General features: G+C 42.0%; 2 protein-coding genes across 6 annotated transcripts in view; one reads left to right on the top strand and one right to left on the bottom strand.

Annotated features, from left to right (window-relative positions):
- The window catches only part of RB1 (RB transcriptional corepressor 1), a 152,369-nt gene that overhangs the window by 48,541 nt on the left and 81,041 nt on the right, over positions 1-22,787 (bottom strand). The window contains exon 18 of one of the 5 annotated variants that reach the window (XM_075919039.1): positions 20,690-20,828. The exons of the other annotated variants lie outside the window; for them this stretch is intronic. Coding sequence (XP_075775154.1) covers positions 20,781-20,828 — 48 coding nt within the window. The 3' untranslated portion in view covers positions 20,690-20,780. Of the gene's footprint in view, positions 1-20,689; positions 20,829-22,787 lie in introns of those variants that run through there. 5 annotated transcript variants of the gene reach the window in all.
- LPAR6 (lysophosphatidic acid receptor 6) lies at positions 18,280-19,332 on the top strand. The gene has a single exon (XM_075919040.1). It carries the CDS (start codon positions 18,280-18,282, stop codon positions 19,330-19,332), a length of 1,053 nt encoding a protein of 350 aa, XP_075775155.1.

Raw genomic sequence — 22,787 nt, 5'->3', positions numbered from 1 at the left:
TGCCTTGGAGCTGCCCCCCGTCCTGGGAGCCTCTTGCTTACTCAGAGCACAGAAAAAAGAGAAGAGGGTGCTTATGTCAGGGTGCGCTTCCCTCCACCCTGTACCCCAATCTTCCCAGAACGGGGGGGGGGGGGTTGCTGGCTGCTTTTGGGAGTGGTGCAGGGCCAGAGTAGGGGTAAGCCTGCCTTAGTTCCTTGCACCACCACCTGGAAGGCAAGTGTGATAAGCAGTGCTTAGCTGGAGCCCACATTCCGAACCCCAGCTCCAGTCCTGAATCTCTCCTGAACCCCAAACTCCTGCCCTAGCCTTGAGTCCCCCTACACGCAAACTCCCTCCCAGAGCCTGCATCCTGAATCCCCTCCTGCAACTCAACTTCCTGCCCCAGGCTCAGGTCAGAATCCTTTAGCCCAAGATCAGAGAATGCATCCCCCCATGCACCTCAGCCCTCTGACCCCAGACCAACTGTGGATAGGGGGGGGAGAAAGGATAGACTAAGCAGGAGTGGGAAGGAGGCGGGGCAAGGGTATTTGGGTTTGAAGTTGATCCTGGATTTCATTTAAATTCAAAATGTGATCTCATACTTAAAAAGGTTGGAGACCACTGGTGTAAGGTGATGCATGAGACTTCGCTAGAATGCAAGGCTTTGTCCGTCGTTACTGCAAACAATTTGGCCTTGTCATCTGCTTTGGCCTGGAGATCCTTAGGAACTCCTGCTATTTGAAGCCAAATTGCATGTCTCATTACTACAGATGTTGCTGTAGCTCTTGCCATGGTGTCTGCAGCATCAAGGGCCATTTGTAGAGCTGTATGGGATATAGTATGTCCCTCATTAATGATGGCTTTGAGGATAGGCCTCTTGTCATCTGGAAGATGTTGCATGAGCTCTGTTAGTTTCCATAGTTGTCAAAGTCATGATTAGTGAGTAGGACTGTGGTAGTTAGCTGTACGAAGTTGAAGGGTTGAGGATGACTACATATTCCTCCCAAACACATCCACACGTTTGTGATCTTTGTCTTGTGTATGTGTTTTGTGTTGGGGATTTTTAGATCTTTGATTTGCAGCATCAACCACTAAGGCAGGGCTACTCAACACACAGCCCGTTTGTTTGCAATCAGTAGTGCAGTTTGGGTTTACGCAGGGCTCAACACATGGCCCTCAGGTGGGATCCTTTAAATATGGACTCCACTGGGAACATGCTCCACAACACCATGATATTTCCAAGGTGGGGTGAGCATTGAAAGACACAAGCGGATGGGCTGGCTGAAACAGATGGGTATAGGTGGTTGGCGTTTCTAGCTCACAAGGAGGTGGTGCCGGGAGCACTGGGGCATTGTGGGAAGTGCTGGCTGCTTAGCCTTGTGGGCAGAGCCTGAGAGGTGCTGACTGGCTTACACTGGCCGGCTGTGTCTAGACTGGCAAGTTTTTCCGCAAAATCATTTGCTTTTGCGGAAAAACTTGCCAGCTGTCTACACTGGCCGCTTGAATTTCCGCAAAAGCACTGACGATCTCATGTAAGATTGTCAGTGCTTTTGCGGAAATACTATGCTGCTCCCGTTTGGGCAAAAGCGGAGATTTGTTTTCCACAAAAAAGCCCCAATTGCGAAAATGGCGATCAGGGCTTTTTTGCAGAAAAGCGCGTCTAGATTGGCCACGGACGCTTTTCCGCAAAAAGTGCTTTTGCGGAAAAGCGTCCTGCCAATCTAGACACGCTTTTCCAAAAATGCTTTTAACAGAAAACTTTTCCGTTAAAAGCACTTCCGGAAAATCATGCTAGTGTAGACGTAGCCGCCATGTTTGGGTCCAGCACCGTAACTTAAGGCTTAATCTTTGTATTCATGCCCGTCAGTGTGAAAAGCTATTTGCATATATTTACATATATATTTGCATGTATATGCAACCACACCTAATTTGTGGCCCTAGGCATGTGCTGAGAGTATCATTGTGGCCCCCCAGGCTTCCAAAATTGAGTAGCCCTGCACTAAGGAATTGGGTGGAGGGTGTAAGTAAAGAAAGTCCATGGTTTTTGATGGGACGAAGTACTGTCTACCAGCCCTTTTGTTGGTTTGGGGGGCTGTGGCTGGCGTTTACCATACTTCATTGGCTGCTTCAAGTATTGCTTCATCTAGAAGCAGCACAATTTTGGATTTTGTGGCAAGCTGAAGGTTCTTTAAAAGCCTGTGGTGTTTTTTTCTGCACCTCTGCTAACACGACCTCCTGACTGACAGCCACTCTTTTGAATAAACCTTGGAATTGTTTGAGGTCGTCACTAGGTGTTGGGTCATTTGGGATAACTGCTTCATCAGGAGCAGAGGAGGCATTATCGTTTGGTGGCACGTCTGATTGTTGGATCATCCTCAAGCTTCCCTTCCTCACAATCTGTGCCCTCAGAGAATGTGAGGGATCAGACTGTATAGAGGGCAATGATCTCTGTGCAGGTGTAGGAGGGGCAGTGGAGGTGTGTCATGGTGCCCACTAGTGATAAGGGGACCATCGGCTATTATGCTAACAATAGTACTGCCAGTCGGGGTGCCATGGGGCACATTGATAATGCAGTAGCCTGTTTACCCTGTCTGATGCAAGCTCTCCGTCTGGGAAGGAATGGTGTGAGAATACACTCCTTGTATCCCCATAGCAGACACTGAGTTGTGATAAAGTAGGTGAGTGTGGTGAAGGCAGAGAACCTCTCATTGACAACGGGGAGCGAGAGCCGTGTCGTGCCAAAGACTTGGTGGGAGATCTGGTTCTACATCTCCTGTTATTTATTGGTGGAGAATGTGTTTTGCATATTGAGGAATGGCGGCAGGTTGACGATTTGTGCCCATTGCTGAATCCGCTGGTGCCTGCAGTGGAGCATGGGTGTAGTTGATACCCCAGAAAATCTGGGATTAGTGAGAGGCGTGGAAGGGCAGTTAGAACTAGCCCTATCATTTCTCGATGTCCGAGGTGAAAGCTGTGCCAGAAGTTCACACCGCACGGAGGATACTGCCTGTGCCAGCAACATCACAGGTGCCAGTAATGCTTGTAGCCTGTTTAGAGCATGCTTTTGGGCCTGTTAGTGAGCAAGCTCGAGATTTTCTCATCTCCCTTATTCATTCATGATGGGAGGGAGCAGGCTGGTGAGAGCTTGGTTTTTTTAACGTGCTTTCCAAGGTGTAGGGCTTGAGAGATTCCCCTGAAAGGATGTCAACCCCGAGCCTTTATTGCTCCCTTTATGCATAGAACCATAGAGCTGGAAGAGACCTTAGAAGGTCATCAAGTCCTGGCCCCTGCTCTAGGCAGGACCAAGCCCAACTAAATCAACCCAACCAGGGCTTTGTCAAGCTGAGATTTAAACACCTCTAGGGATGGGGAGACCACTACATCCCTAGGTAACCCATTCCAATGTTTCACCACGCTCCTGCTGAAATAGTTTTTCCTAATATCCAACCTTGAAATATCTTAGCATTTGCTAATATGTTGCCATTTGTTGCATTTTTACACTTCAGGAGAGTCTGGCACCTCCGCGTGGTAGTAAAGTGCTAATTTAACTAAGCTTTAGTTTTCAAATGTGCACACGGAATTTTCCTTAAAAATGGTTTCCTACTCTGTGTTTTAATGACCATTATAGAAATTATGCAGTGGCCTCCATCTATGCATTTCAAAGCACTTTCAACAATTATTAAAATTGCCTAATAGCAAGTATAAGCCCCCTCTCGTTCAGAGAAACTAAGACACAGAAAATATAGGCCAGCAGGCACTGACCTGTTTAGCAGGCTCTACTGATAGATCTTGGAGACTCTGAAAGGTAATCCTGATCGGTCTGGCTCAGAGGCTATCAAGTACTGGCACATCAGCTGCCCATCCCTCCCCCCGAACTTCTGTGCAACTCGTGCCATCTGTTTTGGAACATCCCCTCCAGGAGCCTCTTGCTTGTGGTGCAGGGTGGGGGGGGGGGGCAGAGGATGTGAGAGTGACACCTTGCACTCCATTCTCCACAGGGGGAACAGGACAGGGAACAGGATGGAGGAACTTGCTGGCAGTTGCTCCTAAGTATACTGACCACATGTAAAGGGACAACTTCTCTCTCTCTCCCCTCCCGCCCCCCCCCCCCCAACCCAACACATACTTGTGTTGTTGTTACATCTATCAAAAGGGTGATATTTTAGTTTGTTGTGCAGCAGGGCTAAAGCAGACTGCCCCCTGCCCTGCCCTACCCATAGAAGTGGCTGGCACATCCCTGGAGCAAGTGAGGAAGGGTATCTTCACACATTGCCTTTGCCTGCAGGCACCACCCTGCATCTCCCACTGGCAAGGAACGGGGAACCTCAGCCAATGGGAGGTGTGGGGATAGTGCCTGCAGATGGGGGCTGTGCTTGGAGCCACCTGCCCCTCATCCCCAGGAACCACGATTGGACATACAAGCTGTTTTTGGGCGTGGCACTGGGCCAGCACGGGGGGTGAGACTACCTTAACCCCACTGTACCACCAGTGATTAATAAAACATGTCCAGAATTCAATTTATCTATCTTCTGCAGGGCTAACAGCTGATATGGGTCCCAGAGCAGAGCTTTAGGCACAGGGCGGGGCAGTCAGCCCTCAGCAATGCCTGGACTGCTGTGTGCCCCTCTTCCCCTCCAGCCCTCAGTCATGTGGAGTGACACTCAGGCCATGATTCAAAAGGGCCCAGGGCTTCTGCTGTTGCTACTATGGCAGTGATAGTGGCCACAGCCCCAGACCCCTTTGAATTTCTGGGCCATAGGGCAACTGCCTCTTTTACTCCCACCCCTACCGCATTCCCCTTCCAGTCCATAGGCCTGTTTATCTTTGACACTAAGCCATACAGTATTCTGGCAACTGATTTGCTACACACTCTAACAAAGACTATTACATCTTTTTATGGTGTTGCTCTTATGGCCAAAACAAATTCAAAGATTTGGAAAGCTTTCAAGTAATGAAAGCCCTTCCTTATTTTATTTCAATAAAATGCTTAATGACTAGTTAACTTTTATGTGGACATTAGGATTTAATGACCTTATTTATTTCCTAATTGAAGGCAAGATGTCCGATACTGAGGTAGGAGGAAACAGAAGCTGTAGCTACTGTTGCTAACAGATAGGCTTCCAGCAACACAGCTGTTAGACTGTTATAGGCATAAATTATCTGTCTGGCTCCCTGGAGTATTGACTACCATGCCAGTATACATTAAGTACAAGTGAGAGTGAAAGACACAGTGCTGCCACTAATGCAGTGTCCAGCTAACGAGATGTGCAAAGCCTTTTTGTGCTAAAAAAGGGATAATTTATGGCCTTTAATCTGATGATGGTAAAAGCAGGGATAGGCTTCCCCTTCTTCCTCCCCATCCAGAGACACCAAGAGGCTTGCTAATGAAAGCTCTATCTTTATTAGTATTGGTATTAGATCAAGACCTCCAACTTCATTCTCACTCTAGCGGTGGACAGGATTACACATACATCCTTCTATTCTTACTGACAACATCCTCCACTCTACCTTCAGTCTTAGAGATAAAATACAGATAGAGAGAAAAACCTCCTGTAACTATAGCAGCCTCCCAGCAGCTGTTTCCTCCGGACCCAGACAAGAAAAACTTGCCCTCAATAAGGAAATGGAGGCAGGGGTCATCAAAAGACAAATTCTTTTCACAAATTAACTGGTGAAGTAACATTTAAAAAAAAAATCAAGCTTATTTTAAGGGCTTTCCATATTTGAAAAAAAAAAAAACACCCCTCTTTTTGGCCAACACTTTGAAACTTAATCTGATAAAAAGGAGAGAGGAAAACACAGGAAACTTATCCAAGTGCTGGATCATGAGGACTTCAAGAACTATTTATTTTCTAGTTTGGATGTTTTATCAGAGGAAAGAGAATAGTATGTAAATGACAATGTGTAAAAAACTGAGTTGAATAAAAGGAAGAAAAAAATCATAGCCCTGATTTTTGATTCATGTACACCAGACTAACACAGCTACATTTCTATCACTATTTTCCTCTTATGAGCCACGATTATGCAACACAAATAAAAATGAATCGTTCTGCCTGCACAGGATGGAGATACTCACACAGCAAGCCAATAAAGTTTCATATAAACTGAAAACTTGACAGCACGTTTAAGATTGGGGGTTTTCAACTATTCAACTGTTGTTTCTGCACAAAGCTACTTCCTGCAGCTTAAGATAAAGACATTGCTTTTAGCATGTTAGGAAATGCTTCTTTTCGACTATGTGAATTGCCCAGATTGAAAGTGAGGGCTCTCCTGTGAATGTGAGATGGAAACTGCTAAAAAATTCGCCTTCAGCTGTGAAGTGTGCAGGACCTAAAAGCGGTTTCTCTGCTTGGCCCATTATGTAAGGACTTCTCGCACTGCCATGCAGGGGAAACCTATTAGCTTTCTGACTGCAGAATCTAATTGAAGTCAGGCACAACCACTTCCGTGATCCCAATGGGAACTAACAAGTTTCAAGGAAGTAAGTAAAAAGTCATAGCACAGTGCTGTCTATTTCCCACTTACGAAACATACGAAAAGAAACCAGAAGTATGTCTTGCTATAGATGAAATAGAGTTCCTGACTGAGTCTTCTCATCAAAAAAGCACATGATGAATATGCATCAAATGCTATCCATACTTGATATCTTATACACTAGATGAAGTGGTTCCCAAACTTTTTGGCATCACGCCCCCCTTTTTGATTTTTGAAAAACCCTCACGTCCCTCCTCTCCAATAGCAGCAAAACTTGAGCAAAAACAAAAGGAAAAAAGGAACTGAACAGGGCAGCAAAACTTAATGGGGGGGGGCTGGGTTGCCCCTCACCCCCCCCCTGGAATTTCTTCATGCCCCCCAGTTTGGGAACTCATGTACTAGAGCATGGGTTCTCAAACTAGGGGGGCATGAAGAAATTCCAGGGAGGGTGCGAGGTGACCCAGCCTTCTCCCCCCTCCCCCCATCAAGTTTTGCTGCCCTGTTCAGTTCCTTTTTTCCTTTTGTTTTTGCTCAACAAGTTTTGCTGCTATTTTAGAGGAGGGGCGTGAAGGTTTTTCAAAAATCAAAAAGGGGGCTGATGCCAAAAAGTTTGGGAACCACTGCACTAGAGTATCTTTTTCTGAAAGTCATCCAGTTTGTCCTCTACATAGAATCCTGAATGGGCCGCAAAGCCATGCAAAGAAGAACAATAGGAGAGGCAAAGAGCAGACCCCAGCTTGCCCAAACAATAATTGTAGCATTCCTCCAAATTCATTAAAGGACAACACGTGAAGAGAGCCCACAGTACCCTTCAAGAAGGTGTTAGTACCTCAGCAGGGGTATAGCTGTCTTAAATCAACATTTACTGCCTACTTAAATAAATCCGTCTAGCCAGGATAGTTGAGGCAAATCTATTACACATTTTTTTTCAAAAATGAGAAGCAAACTGGTAGATTTTGAGCTAACAAGGAAAATGAAGTATAAACTCAATTCCTTTGTGACATACTAGATTTGAAAAAATATGACCAACATAAAAAGAGCAAATTTTTTCAGCTGCTTATAGACCAGCGCTAAAAGTCAGTGTAACAAGCAAGAGAAACTGGAAATGCTGATTGATTAGAAGAAATTTGATATAATTGTATTACTGAAACAGGCATGATTGTCATGTTAAAATCAGGGGTTATAACCTGCTTAGGAAGGATAGTGTTTAAAAAAGGTAGGGCAGTGACAGCCCATACTAAAGCTTCTATTACTTATTTCAAGTTATTGAAAATTCAGAACCACAAGATCTGAATGAATATGGATAAATGTCTTACTAACAAAGTACAGGAGAAGATATCAGAGGAAGTCTGTTACGGACCACTGAATTAAGCCAGACACAAGATGTGATACTCATTAAGCACCTGTCTCTAATACGCAGAAAGAAAACTATTATGGGGATTTCAGTTTGGGAGACCTAGTCTCACTCAGCCTATAGTAAAACATCATGCGTTTTCAAAAATTATAGATGATGATTTTTTAACACAAAAGGCATTGAGCCTAAAGTAACTATTTTGAATCTCTTTATGGGTACAGATATGGTGACCACACGTCCCTTTTTTCCAGGACAGTCCCGGATTTAAAAGCTCTGTCCCAGTGTTCCAATAAAGGAGGCAAATGTCCTGGAAAACCTGTTCGGACCCAGCTATAAACAGCACCGCCATTTCCCCTCCTCCTCTCCCACAGGACACCCTCGCAGACAGACAGCGCTAGCACGGTGCAGCAGCAACTCCCACCTCCACCCAGCACGTAGGCTGCTCCCTTCGTGCTTTGCATGGGCAGCCAGGGCCGCTGCTGGTGGCATGCAGAGTTTAGAGCTCCAAGCTCCAGTGCAGGACACGCTGCCATCCAGCAAGCCCCCCCGCCACATTGCCCTTCTCTCCCGCTATGGGATTGCCTCCATCGCGCGCAGCCACCAGCCCAGCCACACTTCCGCCTCCATCTGCAGGTAGCTGCTTGTCCTTGGTACAGTGACCGCCACAGCTGTCGGGGGGGGGGTTGAGAAGGGCGCTGGCTGGAGCCAGCGAGCCATTCCTGGGGGCTGCCACCAGAGTCCCAGCAGGGACCGTGCAGAGCCCGGCTAGAGTGCTGCAGAGCAGGGAAAATTCAGGCTCTGCCGGTGTGCTCTGTGCACGGCCACTCTTTCCCCCCACCCCCACATCCCTTCCCACTCTGCTGGGAGAGCAGCAGTGCACAGACCCATTTCCACAAGCCAGGTCTAGCAGGGTGGGGCCTTTCTTCACCCTAATCCCCCTCCCTCCGCTGTTAATGGGAAGCCAAGTTGGTGCTCCCAGCCTTGTGGCTGAGTGGGCTGCCCGCAGCATGGGGGAAGGGAGGGCTGAGTTCCCTCCTGCTCCCCACCCTGCTGGGCATGCAGAAGTTTTCCCTACTGACAAGTGGCATGAAGCCAGGTAAGTGTCCCCTCTCCTCTTGCCCAGAAGCCTACACTTCAATCTCCCACCCTGCTCCTTCGTCTATAGCTGATCCTGCACCCTCCTTCCTGGCCAAACACTGCACCCTCCATTGTTCCTGCTCCTTCCCCCTGGCCAGACACCCTACTTCCCACCTGGCAGTTAGTCAGGAACATGGGGGAGAGGCTGGCAGAGGGGTACTCTGTCTGTGGGGACAGATTGGCAGTTAGGGATGTGGGAAGGGGCTGGCAGAGAGGAGCTCTCTGTTAGGGACATGGGAGAGACTCTGGCAGAGGGGGGCTTTGTCTGTAGGGCACAATCAAGGGTCCACTTCACTGAGGTTGGAGGTTTTTCAAAGTGTGTTTTTGCTTCTCACTTTTGTGATCCCCAATTAATTTTTTTGTGTGTCAATGGTTCCTGATGCAAAAAAGATTGCCTACCCCTGCCATAAGACAGACGACATTGAACATTTTGCATTGGACATAAACTAATATTTTACTTTATTTTAAATGAAGTTTGATAAACTAATGTGAGATAAAATCATAATCTGTTTAATCATTTAAATTAAACTGTTCTCCCTAGCTGCAGCACTAGAAAAATGGTTTGAGAATAATTGTGTAATTAGCAGTGAGTTTCCATTACCAACTGGTGGTCTCCAGAAAGGTTTACACTGAGTCATAGGCCAAAAAGTTTGAGAACCACTGAAATAGAGGTACCTCCGACCTCTTCCCCCAAGAGACTGCTGCAGACTCTCTGATGCTCCACAAGAGCCCACAGAGAGATTATGTCTGTTACCACAGAAGTGAAATCACCATGTCACTCTTGTGTGGATGATAGATAGACTCTTTGCGAGTGGTTAAGTGCAGGTGGTTAAGTCGAGAGAGTGTCCTTTCTGCTACAAAGACCTTTTACATCTGCACTTGAAAGGGAATCCTCTGAACTGTCATTCATGTTAAAATTCGACACTCTCCAAAAAGGAATGAACAAACACTTGAACTATCTCACCCATTACCAAGATAGCTTCCCCAATTATCACCTCTAATACCATTAACTCACAAACATCCCACTCTCCCCACCTCTAATATTATCAATTCACAGACACTTACCTTCCTTCCTTCCCCCCTCCCCCCTGCATCCCCCTCCTGTTCTGCAATGTGATTTGTCCTTTTCATATGTGTTCTTTTTTTAATTGTATCCTTTGGTATATATGGTTGTGACTATTTTCTTCCACTATTTGATCTGAGGAAGTGGGTCTGGCCCACGAAAGCTCATCATCTAATAAACCATCTTGTTAGTCTTTAAAGTGCTACATTGTCCTGCATTTTGCTTCAGCTACCCCAGATTAACACGGCTACATTTCTATCACTATTTGTTATGACTTGTGTGCCTGGGTGAACAAGCCCTTTGTAAGCTGGGTGAAGAGGTGAGATGTTTTGACTTCCAGTTTCAAGGGACTTGTTCTCTTGATCTGCACATTATCTAGACCTGAATGGAGTTAACTGTGAGAACACATTTCTGAGTTATTCTGTCACGAAGTGAAACCTGTGCTAAAGACCCCACATCCTGGGAGATAAAGCACTGTTGTCAGAAGAAGTCAATTGAAAGTCTCTCCAATTTTCTTCAATTGCTTCTACCAAGCACTAGGGCTTTTACTGATTGGTCCCTTAACATTTAGTCACCCTTCAAAAATATAACTGGATCTTCTCAGGTAATATCAAACTGCTTTGGGCCCAATCCTAGTTTAAATTAGATGAGACCATTTGTAAGCAGGTTGGGAAGGAGTATCATTTGGTAATTAATATTAGGTATTATTTACATAATAGGCATTGCCATCCTAGTATTGATATGTACATTTCTCAGTAGCTTTACATATAAAATAGCCCAGCCCTATTGACCTCCATAGAAAATGTACCTTTCAAGCTGTGGTAGTGAGGGTTAGAGACATGGTCTTCTCCATCCTGTAACTGTCATGATTAGTTCAGTATTGTCATTCTGGCTTGTGGAAACACAGGACACTTGATAGTTTTGCAGTAACATCAAAAATGCAGTTGCGGGACATCTCACTAGGGATGTAAACTCCCATTCATCAGTTAACAGGTTAATGTCAGGTGCAGCCCCTTCTCGAGTAGTCCCTGTCGACAGCAAGCTGGACTCCCCACGGAGAGACTCTGCTCTGGACACTAGTTCAGTCCCTGCCAGCTGGGACACCAAGCTCCCCGTAGACCGGGACAGTTCCAGACTAGAGCAACCCGTCCGCAGCTGCTCCAGCCCCCTCTGATTACCTATTAACAGACAATACTTACCAGTTCCAGTTAAGAGAACTAAGGAAGTTGTCCCATGAATTTGAGAGAGAATTCTGTATGATTCCCAGGCCCCAAGTCAAATGGGGCTGCATGAACACTGCAAAATAACTGGTCTTGGATCCTGGATCTCATCTGAATTGAAGTTGGACCCCTAGCGCTGCAGTATCCTGAGACCCTAAGTCTGAGGTCAGAGTTAATGCAATTGAAGTATAGTTACATGGAGGGTTCCTATAGTTCCCAAACCCATCCTTATTGGTCAAGGACGGTGGGAGGAGTTTAGAGGGGTCACATGACACCTTTACTGCCCGTCACATTATGGCCCCGGAAGTAATATCCCCAGGGGAGGACTTCCTGTGGCAGGTAGGTGGGGCCTAACAGGTCAGGGGGTGTGGCTAAGGTATCCCTATTTTTGGTTCAGAAAATATGGTCACCGTAGGTAGAGATGAACCAATCACTGAACTGAAAGTTGGTGGCTGCCAATGGCCTGATTACATTCAAGATGGGCAGAGGACCACCTCAAACTAATATTCACACTCAGTAATTCCAAAAGCCAAATTTTCCAAAGCTGAGAAATCATGAGAAAAAGATACTGGAGGTAAAAACTAGACAGAAAAAAGTAAATTGGGAGTTCCATAAAAAGAATTATTACATAAACAAAAAGCCAGAATCAAGAAAGAGGAAACTTTGGCCATAAAGCCATCTTGGTTTAGTTGCGAAGTGAAGACAGCAATTAGAAATATATTTTTAAAAGCAATATATAAACAATGGCAAAAGACAGGTATAAACAATATACATTAGAAGTTATGAAGTATAGAACAATTAAATGAAACTTAAGAGACTGGAGGGGGAATCTACAGCTGCACTAGGTATAATATGAAGGGGGAAGGGTTAATTGAAAAAAGTATATTAGGAGCAAAAGAAATTTTGGCCATAGCATATGGCCAACTTACTAGATAAAGAGGGCAAAATTGTTAATTATGAAGAAAAGATAAAAATGGTTGATAAATACTTCCATCCTATATTTTAAAAGAAACAAGGGTGTGTATGTATTACATGATAGAGTACTTTCCAAATAATTAGGAACTAAGAAGATTGTTAATCATCCTTTTCAAGGGATAAACATTTTTAAATGAGCATGCCCACAATGTGTAGAAGAGTCCTAAGGGTTGGCTGAAGAGGTATTTGAACAGCTGATGTTGATTTTTAATAAAACTTGGAATACCAGGAAAATACCATAAGTCTGAAAGAGTGCTACTTCTGCGTCAGTATTCCAAAAGGCAACTGTAATGATACAGGCAAATACAGTCCTGTAGCCTGAAATAAATTTCAAGCAAAAAATGGAAAAGCTGATATCTGATTCAGTTGATAAAGAATTAAAGAAAATGAATGTAATTAATGTTAACATGGTTTATAAAAAATAAGTAAATCTGACTTCGGTCTTTGATGAGATTACAAGTTTGGTAGGTAAAGGTAACTTACAAGTAATATTTAGAGTTTTATAAAGCATTTGACTCAGTACCACTGAACATTCTGATCAAAAAGTTAGCATATGCAATATTCATAAAGTACATATTAAATGGATAAAGAACTTGCTGACGGACATAAAAAGTAGTTTTCAATGGGAAATTATCCAATGGGAGTGTTTCCAGTGGAGTTCCAAAGAGATCAGTATATGCTTAATGCTAGTGAATATCTTTTCAGTGATGCAGAAGTAAATATCAAATCACTGCTGAAAAAAATCGGACGATAAAGACTGGCAGAATGGTATATAACGAAGAAAAAAGGGCATTCATACAGAACAAGCTGGATCACTTGAACTTTTTTTACGAGTCCATTTTTAAAAGCTTCTAAAATGAAAATGTAAATTATATAAATATGAACAAATTGGTGCCAACAGTTGCTAACTGATGTCCAATTTTGGCTATTAAACTGCAAAGAAACTCAGAGCAACAAAACAATGTGAGTTGAGTTGGAGAAAGATATTTGGATTTTTTAGACAAGAGCTTTCATAGCCAGAATGTTCAAAAGTCTGTGTAGGTAATGTAACTTTTCTGGAAGTAACTATACAGCAGATTACAATTATTTGTTATAGGATACACTTGGGAACAGAGACATTTTAAAAATTCCAAAATGCAGAGCAATTAGAATATTACAATCTCTTTGTAGTCAGACAGTTGAATCTCTCCAATTCAGCACTGCCATCACCAATGTGTTAATTTTATACAATAACTAAGGAGTACAAGATATGATTATAGGGTACCTAGTGCTTTCTGCCACAGGACAATTAGCCTTTTTCTGTCAGAAAAGCGAGGTGTAGCGAGTTAGTGGTTATACTGATTTGGGGTCTGATTTAAAGACCACTAAAGTAATTGGAAGGTTTATCTTTGGCAACTTCATGCCTTTTCAGTCATAAACCTTAAATTGATTTACTAGATGAAGAAATTGAAGTACAGAGGTGAGATACTTGCCCAAGGCCATCCAGTAGGCCACCAGCAGAGCCAAGAATACAGCCGTAGGCTTCCTGAACTGTAGTCCAGTGCTCTATGCACTAGTTCTTACTAGGGTTGCCAGGTGTCTAGTTTTTGTCCAGACAGTCCATTATTTCTGGCCTCTGTCCGGGGAAAAAACCCAGAAAATACCAGACATTTAAAGTGTCCCATATTTTCTGTTTCTCTCGGACAGAAGGCCAGCGGGGACATTCTTCCTCTGCTGCATCTGGCGAGGGGAGACAGGAGCACAGGGATATTTAAAGTTGCAGCGACCTTCCCCACCCACCCCCCACCAACTTTGGCTCCCCGTTTTGTTTTGTTTGGCTCAACCATTTTTTTTTTCCCCTGCCATGTTCAGGATTTTTTGTGAAAGTATCTGGCAACCCTAGTCCTTATAGCCTATATGCTGACGTGTTAGCCAAATAAAACAGGCCTAGAAGTTGGGCGACTAGAAATGTTACTTCCTGAATTACCTCTGAGGAGTCATTTGTGTAAAAGCTGTCAGATTTGGGTGCCTGAATAATAGCTCAAAATCAACAATGCACAATCAAGGTTAGTAAATGGGCTTCATGAGTGCTCCTTCATTTCAGCAGGCTGCAAGATTGTCATAACCAAGATAGTCTCCTGGGATAAGGTAGTTTTACTAAAATGTGGTTGGGTACCTAGAATTTGCAGGATGTGCCAACCGAACCATAGCAGAACTTTGATTAGATGCAAAAGTTAGGGTTGCCAGATGGTTTCAACAAAAATACCAGACACACTTGACATTACATCAGAATCTACATTACATCTTATTTAGAAAATACTGGACATTTATATTCTCTCATTTATATTTTCCTCAATTTGTTTCCCAAACAGAAAGCTCAAAAACTGGACTTTCCGGTTCAAAACCGGACACCTGGCAACCTTAGCAAAAGTAGCATACAGTTCTTACAGTCAATGTTGAGTATAATCAACATACACCTCACTTCACATGCCCTTGCTTTACAAGCTTGTCATTTTAGTAATACTGGTAGGAAAATAAAGACCAGTAAAACTCCAGTTGTCTGGCACTCCTGATAGGCCGGCAACACCTGGAACCCAGAAGTGCTCCAGGCAGTCGGACAATTGGAGCTGCTCTGCCCCAGGCTTCCCCAAGTCAGACGCTAGTCAGTTTCAGCAGTGGCTAACTTGGGGACGCCTGGGGCAGAGCAGCTGAGGTGCTGCCGGGTTGGTCCCATAGCGCCACCCCTTGGCGCTGAGGGACCAACCCTGCAGCACTTCAGCTGCTCTGCCCCAGGCATCCCCAAGTCAGCCGCTGCTGAAACTGACCAGCAGCTGACTCGGGGAAGCCTGGGGCAGAGCAGCTGGGGTGCTGCCAGGTTGGTCCTGCAGTGCCGCCCCCCCATCCCTCCCACCCCACCCCATACCCCTCATTGCCCCCCCCTCCCGATAGTGTGGCATATCTGATAATCTGGCATCCTCTGGGTCCTAAAGGTGCCAGATTATCGGAAGTTTACTGTATATGGACAGAAACCAGCAGAATCAGGCAACTCTGCACAGGGACAACAGTCAACAAAATGCGTTGTGGGCCACACACAGAACGCCAATGGGCCACATGTAACTGGTGGGTTCCAATCACTGATCTAAAACCATAATTAGGCACTTGCATTAGTGACCTGCCACCCACCTGAGTTCATTAGTGCTTAATTTCATAAACTTAATCAGGTGCCTAAAATGTGTATCTAGGAGCTTAACTTAAGACACCCAAATGTTTAAGTTTGGGGTTTTACATTTGTGCTACAGTCCTCTTTTACTAAGAAAGTTATGTGCTCACAGTCCATACTCAGAAGAGAAACTAAAGAATGAGCAGAGAAGCAAGCCCAGGCCTTCCAGGGCCTGAACCATTGAAAGCACTAGAAAGATTTTCATTTACTTCAGTAGGCACTAGGGCAGGGGTTGGCAATTTTTGCAGGGGGGCACTTAATGAATTTTGGCACATGGTCATGGGGCAGGGCCTGAAGCAGAAGGAGCAGGGCTGGGGAAAAGCCCTCCCCTCCCCCCCAGAGTTGTCGGGGGAGGGGGGGCAGAAGCTTTGAATTAAATACAGCTAAGGGCTCCTGGCACCGGTCCCTGCCACTACCATGTTGACTGGCAGCTGCCTGGGGTTGCTGTACCTACTTAAAGGGCTCTCAGCTCTAGCCCCTGCCAGGGTAGTGCCACTACCAGGAGCTGTGAACCATTTAATTGGATCCTGCTGACTGAGCCACTGCCTGGAAATTCAGTGTCAAAGGCAGTAGGTTATAAATAGGAAGTGGCAAGATGCAGAATGTCGACCATATCAAACTATTAGGTGGGCTGGATCCGGCTCCCGGGCCACATCTTGCCCTAGGACATAAGAAAGTGAGAACACAAAACATGACTAAACATAATGGTCTTGCTTACACAGTAAGCAAGAAAATAGGTTGCTGTATTACTAACCTTACTTTTAGCAATAACACGAAGTAAAAATCTATATCTCATGGCTGAAAGTTAACAGTGCAGACAATTCTGCTCAATTCACCTTTCCATCTCCAATATATTTATTGTAAACTATATATGCCTCTTGGTTAACCAGGAGTCTCCAGATATGCACATTTATCAGGTCATAAATGTAAGAAAAAATAGAGTTTATCAATTTATCAATTCACTTCTATCAAGAAAGCCGTGTAAAATTGTTTGGAAGGAGAGAGAAATTTGCCAGTAAGCCTTAAATTAAATTAGTACAAAAATCATTCTGATGCATTTCGGACATCAGCTTGCTAAGCCTGGCAGTGAAAAAACTATGCCACACCCCTGTGAATAAGAAGTTGATACCTACCATTATTTACAATGGGAATAGACTACACACTATTTGCTAACCTGGCCATGGCTTAGGTGTGATTGCTGAACAATTAGCTTGAAAGAAATGCATCAGTCACACATATGCACAAGGATTTCCCTTTTAAGACCTAAAATATGCATTTTTTATGTCCAAAAGAGACTAGTGTATCTAAACTGAGGGTCTTCTTGTACCATCTTGTAAAGGAGTTTCTCTAACATTTACACAGTATTTTAATAAGTAGACATTTATTTCCATTGTATTAGTAGCTAGAAGGAATAATTACAGAATGTACAAATAAGTGATTTACTTTACAAAATTATCAGAATAAAGTATTTTATATTGTGTTAGAACCTAAAGTGTATTCAGTCTTCACAAACAGGAAAATACTTTCCTTGCCCTACAGAATGCACAATTTAAAAAAGAAAAACAAAGACTTTGATGGAGGCAATAATAGGCATGTCTTCTTAGTTCAAAATTTGGGTATATGTGATTTTGATTGTTAACCTCACTATATTCTAATACTCCTTTCCTACCCCTCAATATATTGCTTTAACCTCCCTTCCCTGTCCCCATGCCCAGATTCAATTCTATTCTTTCTAAATTTCCCTTCACATAAATTAACAGTTCTCAGAAAAAACATCAGCTCTATGTATCACAGAGAAGAATACATTTTCCAAAATTACATCTTTATGAAAAATTCAGGGATAGCTATTAAGAATTTCAAAATGTGAAAAATAATTAACAACAAAGGAAGTTAAATGCTTACAAGTGGAAGTTATTCTCCCATCCACAGAAGTCTATCACAACTACAAAGAAAAAAAAAGATTTTTGCACTGAATGGGGCAGTTAAAAAAAATAAAAAGCACTTTTGCTGACAAAGGACTTTTCCCCGGTACAGAAAGAGTTAATAGCAGCCGGCTCCACCACGCCAAGCATTTGCCTGCCTCCGAGGTATATTCCCTGCAGACACATTATCAGATTAAAGAAAGGCAAACAAACTGAATTGAAACCATTCTTTAAGTCCAGCCTCTTCTTCCTGTGATGTCATGTTGCAAAATGATTGAGCTTTCTCCCCCCCTTCTCTCTTTCGAATAAGCAAGGCTTACTATACACTCGGCGTTTAAGGCGGATATCTACATTCAGCAAGAACGAACAAGCTTTGGAATTTTATTTCTAATTTCAAAGCAGCCTGCTTTCCACCCTTTGGGGTTAGCAGGCAGGCAAGTTGAAAAGCTTGTTTTACAGCCAAGCGGCAATGAGAGGGGTTGAAATGCCTACATTTTTCAGAGCCCGGGGAATCTTTTCCTAAAAAGGAACCTCTGTTAAACTTTGGAGGGAAAGTTTGCAATATAAAGTACTCTACTTTCTGACTTGCAACTGACCATAAAACAGCAAGTTCTGTATCGGCTTCATTACATCTGGGAAAACGAGCGTGTGGAATTAAATAAAAGGATGACTTCATCTACCAGCGCTGCCTGTACTGGGTTTACCGACCAGGACTGGATGTCTGGCTATTGTGGAATTTGGCAGAAAAGAATGATCTCCTGGTGATTACCAGAGCTGTATCTTCCTACTGCAACATTCATGTTTCATCTTGGAAATTTTAAAGTAAAACGGAAAACTTGTGAAATCACTCACCGACCAAATTCATCTACAAGGTACCCAGAGATTTTAAAGTAGTCAACAGCAGAAGGGCAGCTAACTAAAGGAATTCAACATTGTAAATTTAAATTGCCATAATAATGGTACAACCTAATTGTCCCAGTGAAGACTCCTTTAAGTATACTTTATATGGATGTATTTTTAGCATGGTGTTTGTCCTTGGTCTAATATCAAATTGTGTTGCTATATACATTTTTACTTTCACATTAAAAATGCGAAATGAAACAACAACTTACATGCTTAATTTAGCAATATCGGATCTGCTTTTTGTGTTTACTTTACCCTTCAGGATTTATTACTTTGCAATACAATACTGGCCATTTGGAGACATACTTTGCAAGATTTCTGTCACAATGTTTTATACAAACATGTATGGAAGCATTTTCTTCTTGACTTGCATAAGTGTAGATCGTTTTTTAGCCATAGTACATCCATTTTGGTCTAAGACTCTTAGAACCAAACAAAATGCAACAATTGTCTGTGTTGCAGTATGGATAACTGTGATAGCAGGAAGCATACCAGCAAGCTTTTTTCAGTCCACGGTTCCACTAAATGACAGTAGTACCAAAGTACTAAATGACACTAGTACTACCAACCAAAGTACATGTTTTGAAAACTTTCCTAATTCCACATGGAAAACATATATATCAAGGATTGTGATCTTTATTGAAATTGTGGGATTTTTTATTCCACTGATCTTAAACGTGACCTGTTCTACGATGGTTTTAAGAACTTTGAATAAACCAGTTACATTAAGTCGGAACAAGTTAAGCAAAAAAAAGGTACTCAGAATGATTTTTGTCCATTTGGTGATATTCTGTTTCTGTTTTGTACCATATAACATTACCCTAATACTTTATTCTCTTATGAGAACACAAAGATGGATTAATTGTTCATTAGTAACTGCTGTCAGGACTATGTATCCTATCACTCTCTGCATTGCAGTCTCAAATTGTTGTTTTGACCCTATAGTATACTATTTTACATCAGAGACGATTCAAAACTCAATAAAGAGCAGAGTAACTAGACTACAGGATTCCAGATGCTCTGAAATTGAAACTTCCGAAAACTTTTTTCAACACAGCCTCCAGACTTTAAAAGCTAAAATATTTGTTAGTGAATCTACAATATAAACCGAGAGAAGATACTGGGACTGAACTGTACCTTTCTTCAGCTGTGAAACTGTTTTCTTGTACAGATTACCCTTTTTCATCTTAGAAAACTGTTCATATAATGATTAAATACTTTATAGAAAAATGTAATTACTGTAAAAATTACACATTTCTAAAAGATGTCCAAGTTTTCTCTCTCCTGCCTTTGTGCCCCAAAGTCCATGACCTGTTATATAGTCCTCCTTATAGTTTTGAACATCACAAAAAACAAATGATAGTCAGAAATCTAAGTAGATACTAACAAGGCCCAAAGGTGTTTTACAATTCAACAAAGCATAAAGAGATAGGAGACTAGATCTTCACATTATTTGTATTAGCAGGTTAAAACAATTGTGAAGGCATGATTATTTTAGGCAGCAACTATTTTGTTTACATGCTGTTTGGATTCTTGAAAGCACTGATAAAGTTATTGCAACTGTGGTGTCCATTCCACAGGTTCCATATATACCCGATCTTTTCTAGGACTTATCTACAAAATTTAAGCTATTCCTTTAAAAAAATAAATGCACAGATGGATAAATAAGTATGCAAAGTAATTGAAACTAGATGTGTCAATTATTTAGATAAGAATATTGCTGACAAAATAAACTTAAAATAAGTGGTTTGTTTAGGTCATGTAATTTAAATTTAAAGTGCTTCTTTGACTGAGATTGAAAAAAACCACAAAATGTATATTCCTCTCATGAGTTCAGCTACCGTAGATGACACATTTAATATTCTTTGCCAAGATAACAGGAAATGGCAGTTACTGTTTTGTGTAAAGTATCCACTCCTAGATGTTCTGTACACCACAGAAATGCCATAATTCTGATGTCTACGTTTTTAAAGATGAGCTTCTTGTACATTTAGAAAGAATAAAAGTATTTATTTATATGAAGTGCCTGAAAGTTGCTGCACTAAATCCAGACATTTCATTTGTTTTTACAATTAAGCTATACCCAATAAAAGATTGTTTAAAAGTTCCCTGTATTTCATGTATTCTTCAGCAGCTGGAGTATTGTGAACATCTTCCTCAGAATTTAATTATACTGAAAAATAAATATTTAAAAAATTAAATAAAGTGATTAGTGGTGGTTTTCTCCCAAAGATAACGTCTGAAACAAAACTGAACAAGTATATTTGTGTTGTGGAGTTCACCGTTCAGTTATAACATATAGATGTGTTACTAACAATTCAAGAACTCTTAATTCAAGACAATTTCAGGAACGGCAAGTTCACGTTATAGAAAGTATATACTGCAATTTGATGTTTGAGTATATTGTCCAATTTTGTCTACCGTTCAATCTAAGTTTTATTCATATTTTACTTTAGGTCTGAAATCCAATTGCATGCTGTTATTGAAAATGTGTACTTGTGTTAAGTTAAAGAGCTTAACTTACCAGAACCTGATTCTGATAGATTTTGGAAGCCTAACCATACAGCAACACACTATCCCACAGTCGTACAGATAGGGAAACCTGAGGAATCACAAACTGAAGTAAGTGCTACACATGGTACAGAACTATGTGGAGAATGGTTTCATTGCAACGATTCAAGGAGCTTTAATTAGATTTTAAACTGTATTCATATTGGCACCTATAAAAATAGCACTTAAAGTATAATTTAACTGAAATTTATTATCAGATATACTTAAGAATACTCTAAATCGCTCACTGCAGTTTAGATTGTAAACTCAGGGGCTGTTCTTTTTATTCGAAATTGTTTTACATGACTGTTTGCCTGTTAGCAAATACATGGATAACTTTGAAAGTTAATTCCTGAGTGTAGAAGCATACATAAAATGAGCATGCATAGAGGAATAAAATTTAAAATTACAGTGGCTGTTACTTTTTTTTTTTTTAAACTGGAATGCCTTTAATTTTGTCTTTCTTGTTCTCACAAGATGCTTAGAATGATGCGAGTCTCTCATTATTGGCATGTGCACACATTCACCAGCCCCTCAAAACAACCAGCCTTCTACCAACAGAAAATGATGGCCTAAGTTCTCAGCTAGACAAAGCTACTCCTTAATTAACTTCATGGTTAATTGTGGCTTGACACTGCTACATTCTAGAAGTTAAGCACAATGAACCCTCACCAGTCCATCCCAGAACATGGTAGGCTGAAGTGGGGTGGATTTTTTCAATATTACATAAATACACAATCACTGGTCTAGTGGTCAGAACAGATTGAGGAGATAAAAGTGTATATAAGGGTACTTACTGACCTTTAAAATAGACTTTTCATATTATTGAAAAAACACAGCAAACACTAAGGGAGTATCTACCCCACAATCAGAAGTGTGACTACAACATGTGTGGACATATGCAAGCTAGTTTTGATCTATCTAGCTCAAATAAGTGAAGCAATGTCAGCACTAGTTGCACAACCCTGCCCAAGACCCAAGGTCTGAACTCCAGATACCACAGGCTATACAACTCCACCCTGGACTCTTGAGTATACAATGGAGAAAACGAGGCTTCACTTCTCTTGTCAGCCAAGCTAGCTAGATCAAAGCTAGATTGGGTATGTCTAAAAGTAATGTTGCCACATCTCTGATTGCACTGACAAAAGCTAATTATAGTTCATCCCATACTGTCAGCAGTGTGGTCTATGCCAGCTTCTCTCAAATGTGGCCACATCAAGAAATTTCTGAAGCCACCACAGCCCCCTGGGTCATTTTGCAAGGAAAAAATGTTAGCTTTCTAAGTATTATCACAAGAGAACAGTAATGAAGAAAGTACTGTGTGCGTACAGATAAAGTAATATACTATTTAGATCTCAGATTAAGAGAAATCTACTGTCAGCAGAGTTAACATCTCAAACACAGCTAGAGTAAGTACAGCTATATGATCAAAATTTTCAAAAATAAGCCTAAACTGAGGCTCTTAAGTCCATATTTAAGCACCGATTAGAGGGATTGCCAAAAGTTCCTATATTTGAAAACTTTGGCCATTACTTTTCAAGGGACAGAGGGATCATTTTTATAGCATAATGAATGCTAAGCCAAAGATGGACTCTTTTCGTAGCAACCAAAATGTAGTAGGGAAGAACAGAGGAAGTTGTTCACTCACAGCCTTCATTTGTTAAAGTGGTATACAGTAATTATAGTCACATGTGGAAAAAAAACTAGCTAAGACACCTACTTTCTGAGCTAATTTGTAGTTAGCTTCTTTCTTTAGTGACAAAAGTAAATTTAAATTTACTACTATAAGTACTGCACAGTCAAAAAGCTATGGGAAAATACTAGACATTCTTCTTAAACAGAGGCAAAGTTCAACATGCTATCATCACTCCTGATATTTGCATAGGTGGAGTAGGAATCATAGCCTCACTTTGTTCAGGTCAAATGTGTGATGTAAGCTTCAGAAATTTCCAACTGGTATTTGAGCTATTCAGAGTGGGGGATGGAGGAAGGGAGGAAAAAAATAAAGTGC

The sequence above is a fragment of the Pelodiscus sinensis genome, chromosome 1, assembly GCF_049634645.1.
Source record: "Pelodiscus sinensis isolate JC-2024 chromosome 1, ASM4963464v1, whole genome shotgun sequence".
In the NCBI taxonomy this organism is placed as follows: Eukaryota; Metazoa; Chordata; order Testudines; family Trionychidae; genus Pelodiscus; species Pelodiscus sinensis.
This window is presented reverse-complemented; position numbering and strand designations above follow the sequence as displayed.

Bases quoted from the DNA above. Each gene is read 5' to 3' on its own strand.
- LPAR6 (XM_075919040.1), top strand. From the start codon at position 18,280: ATGGTACAACCTAATTGTCCCAGTGAAGACTCCTTTAAGTATACTTTA.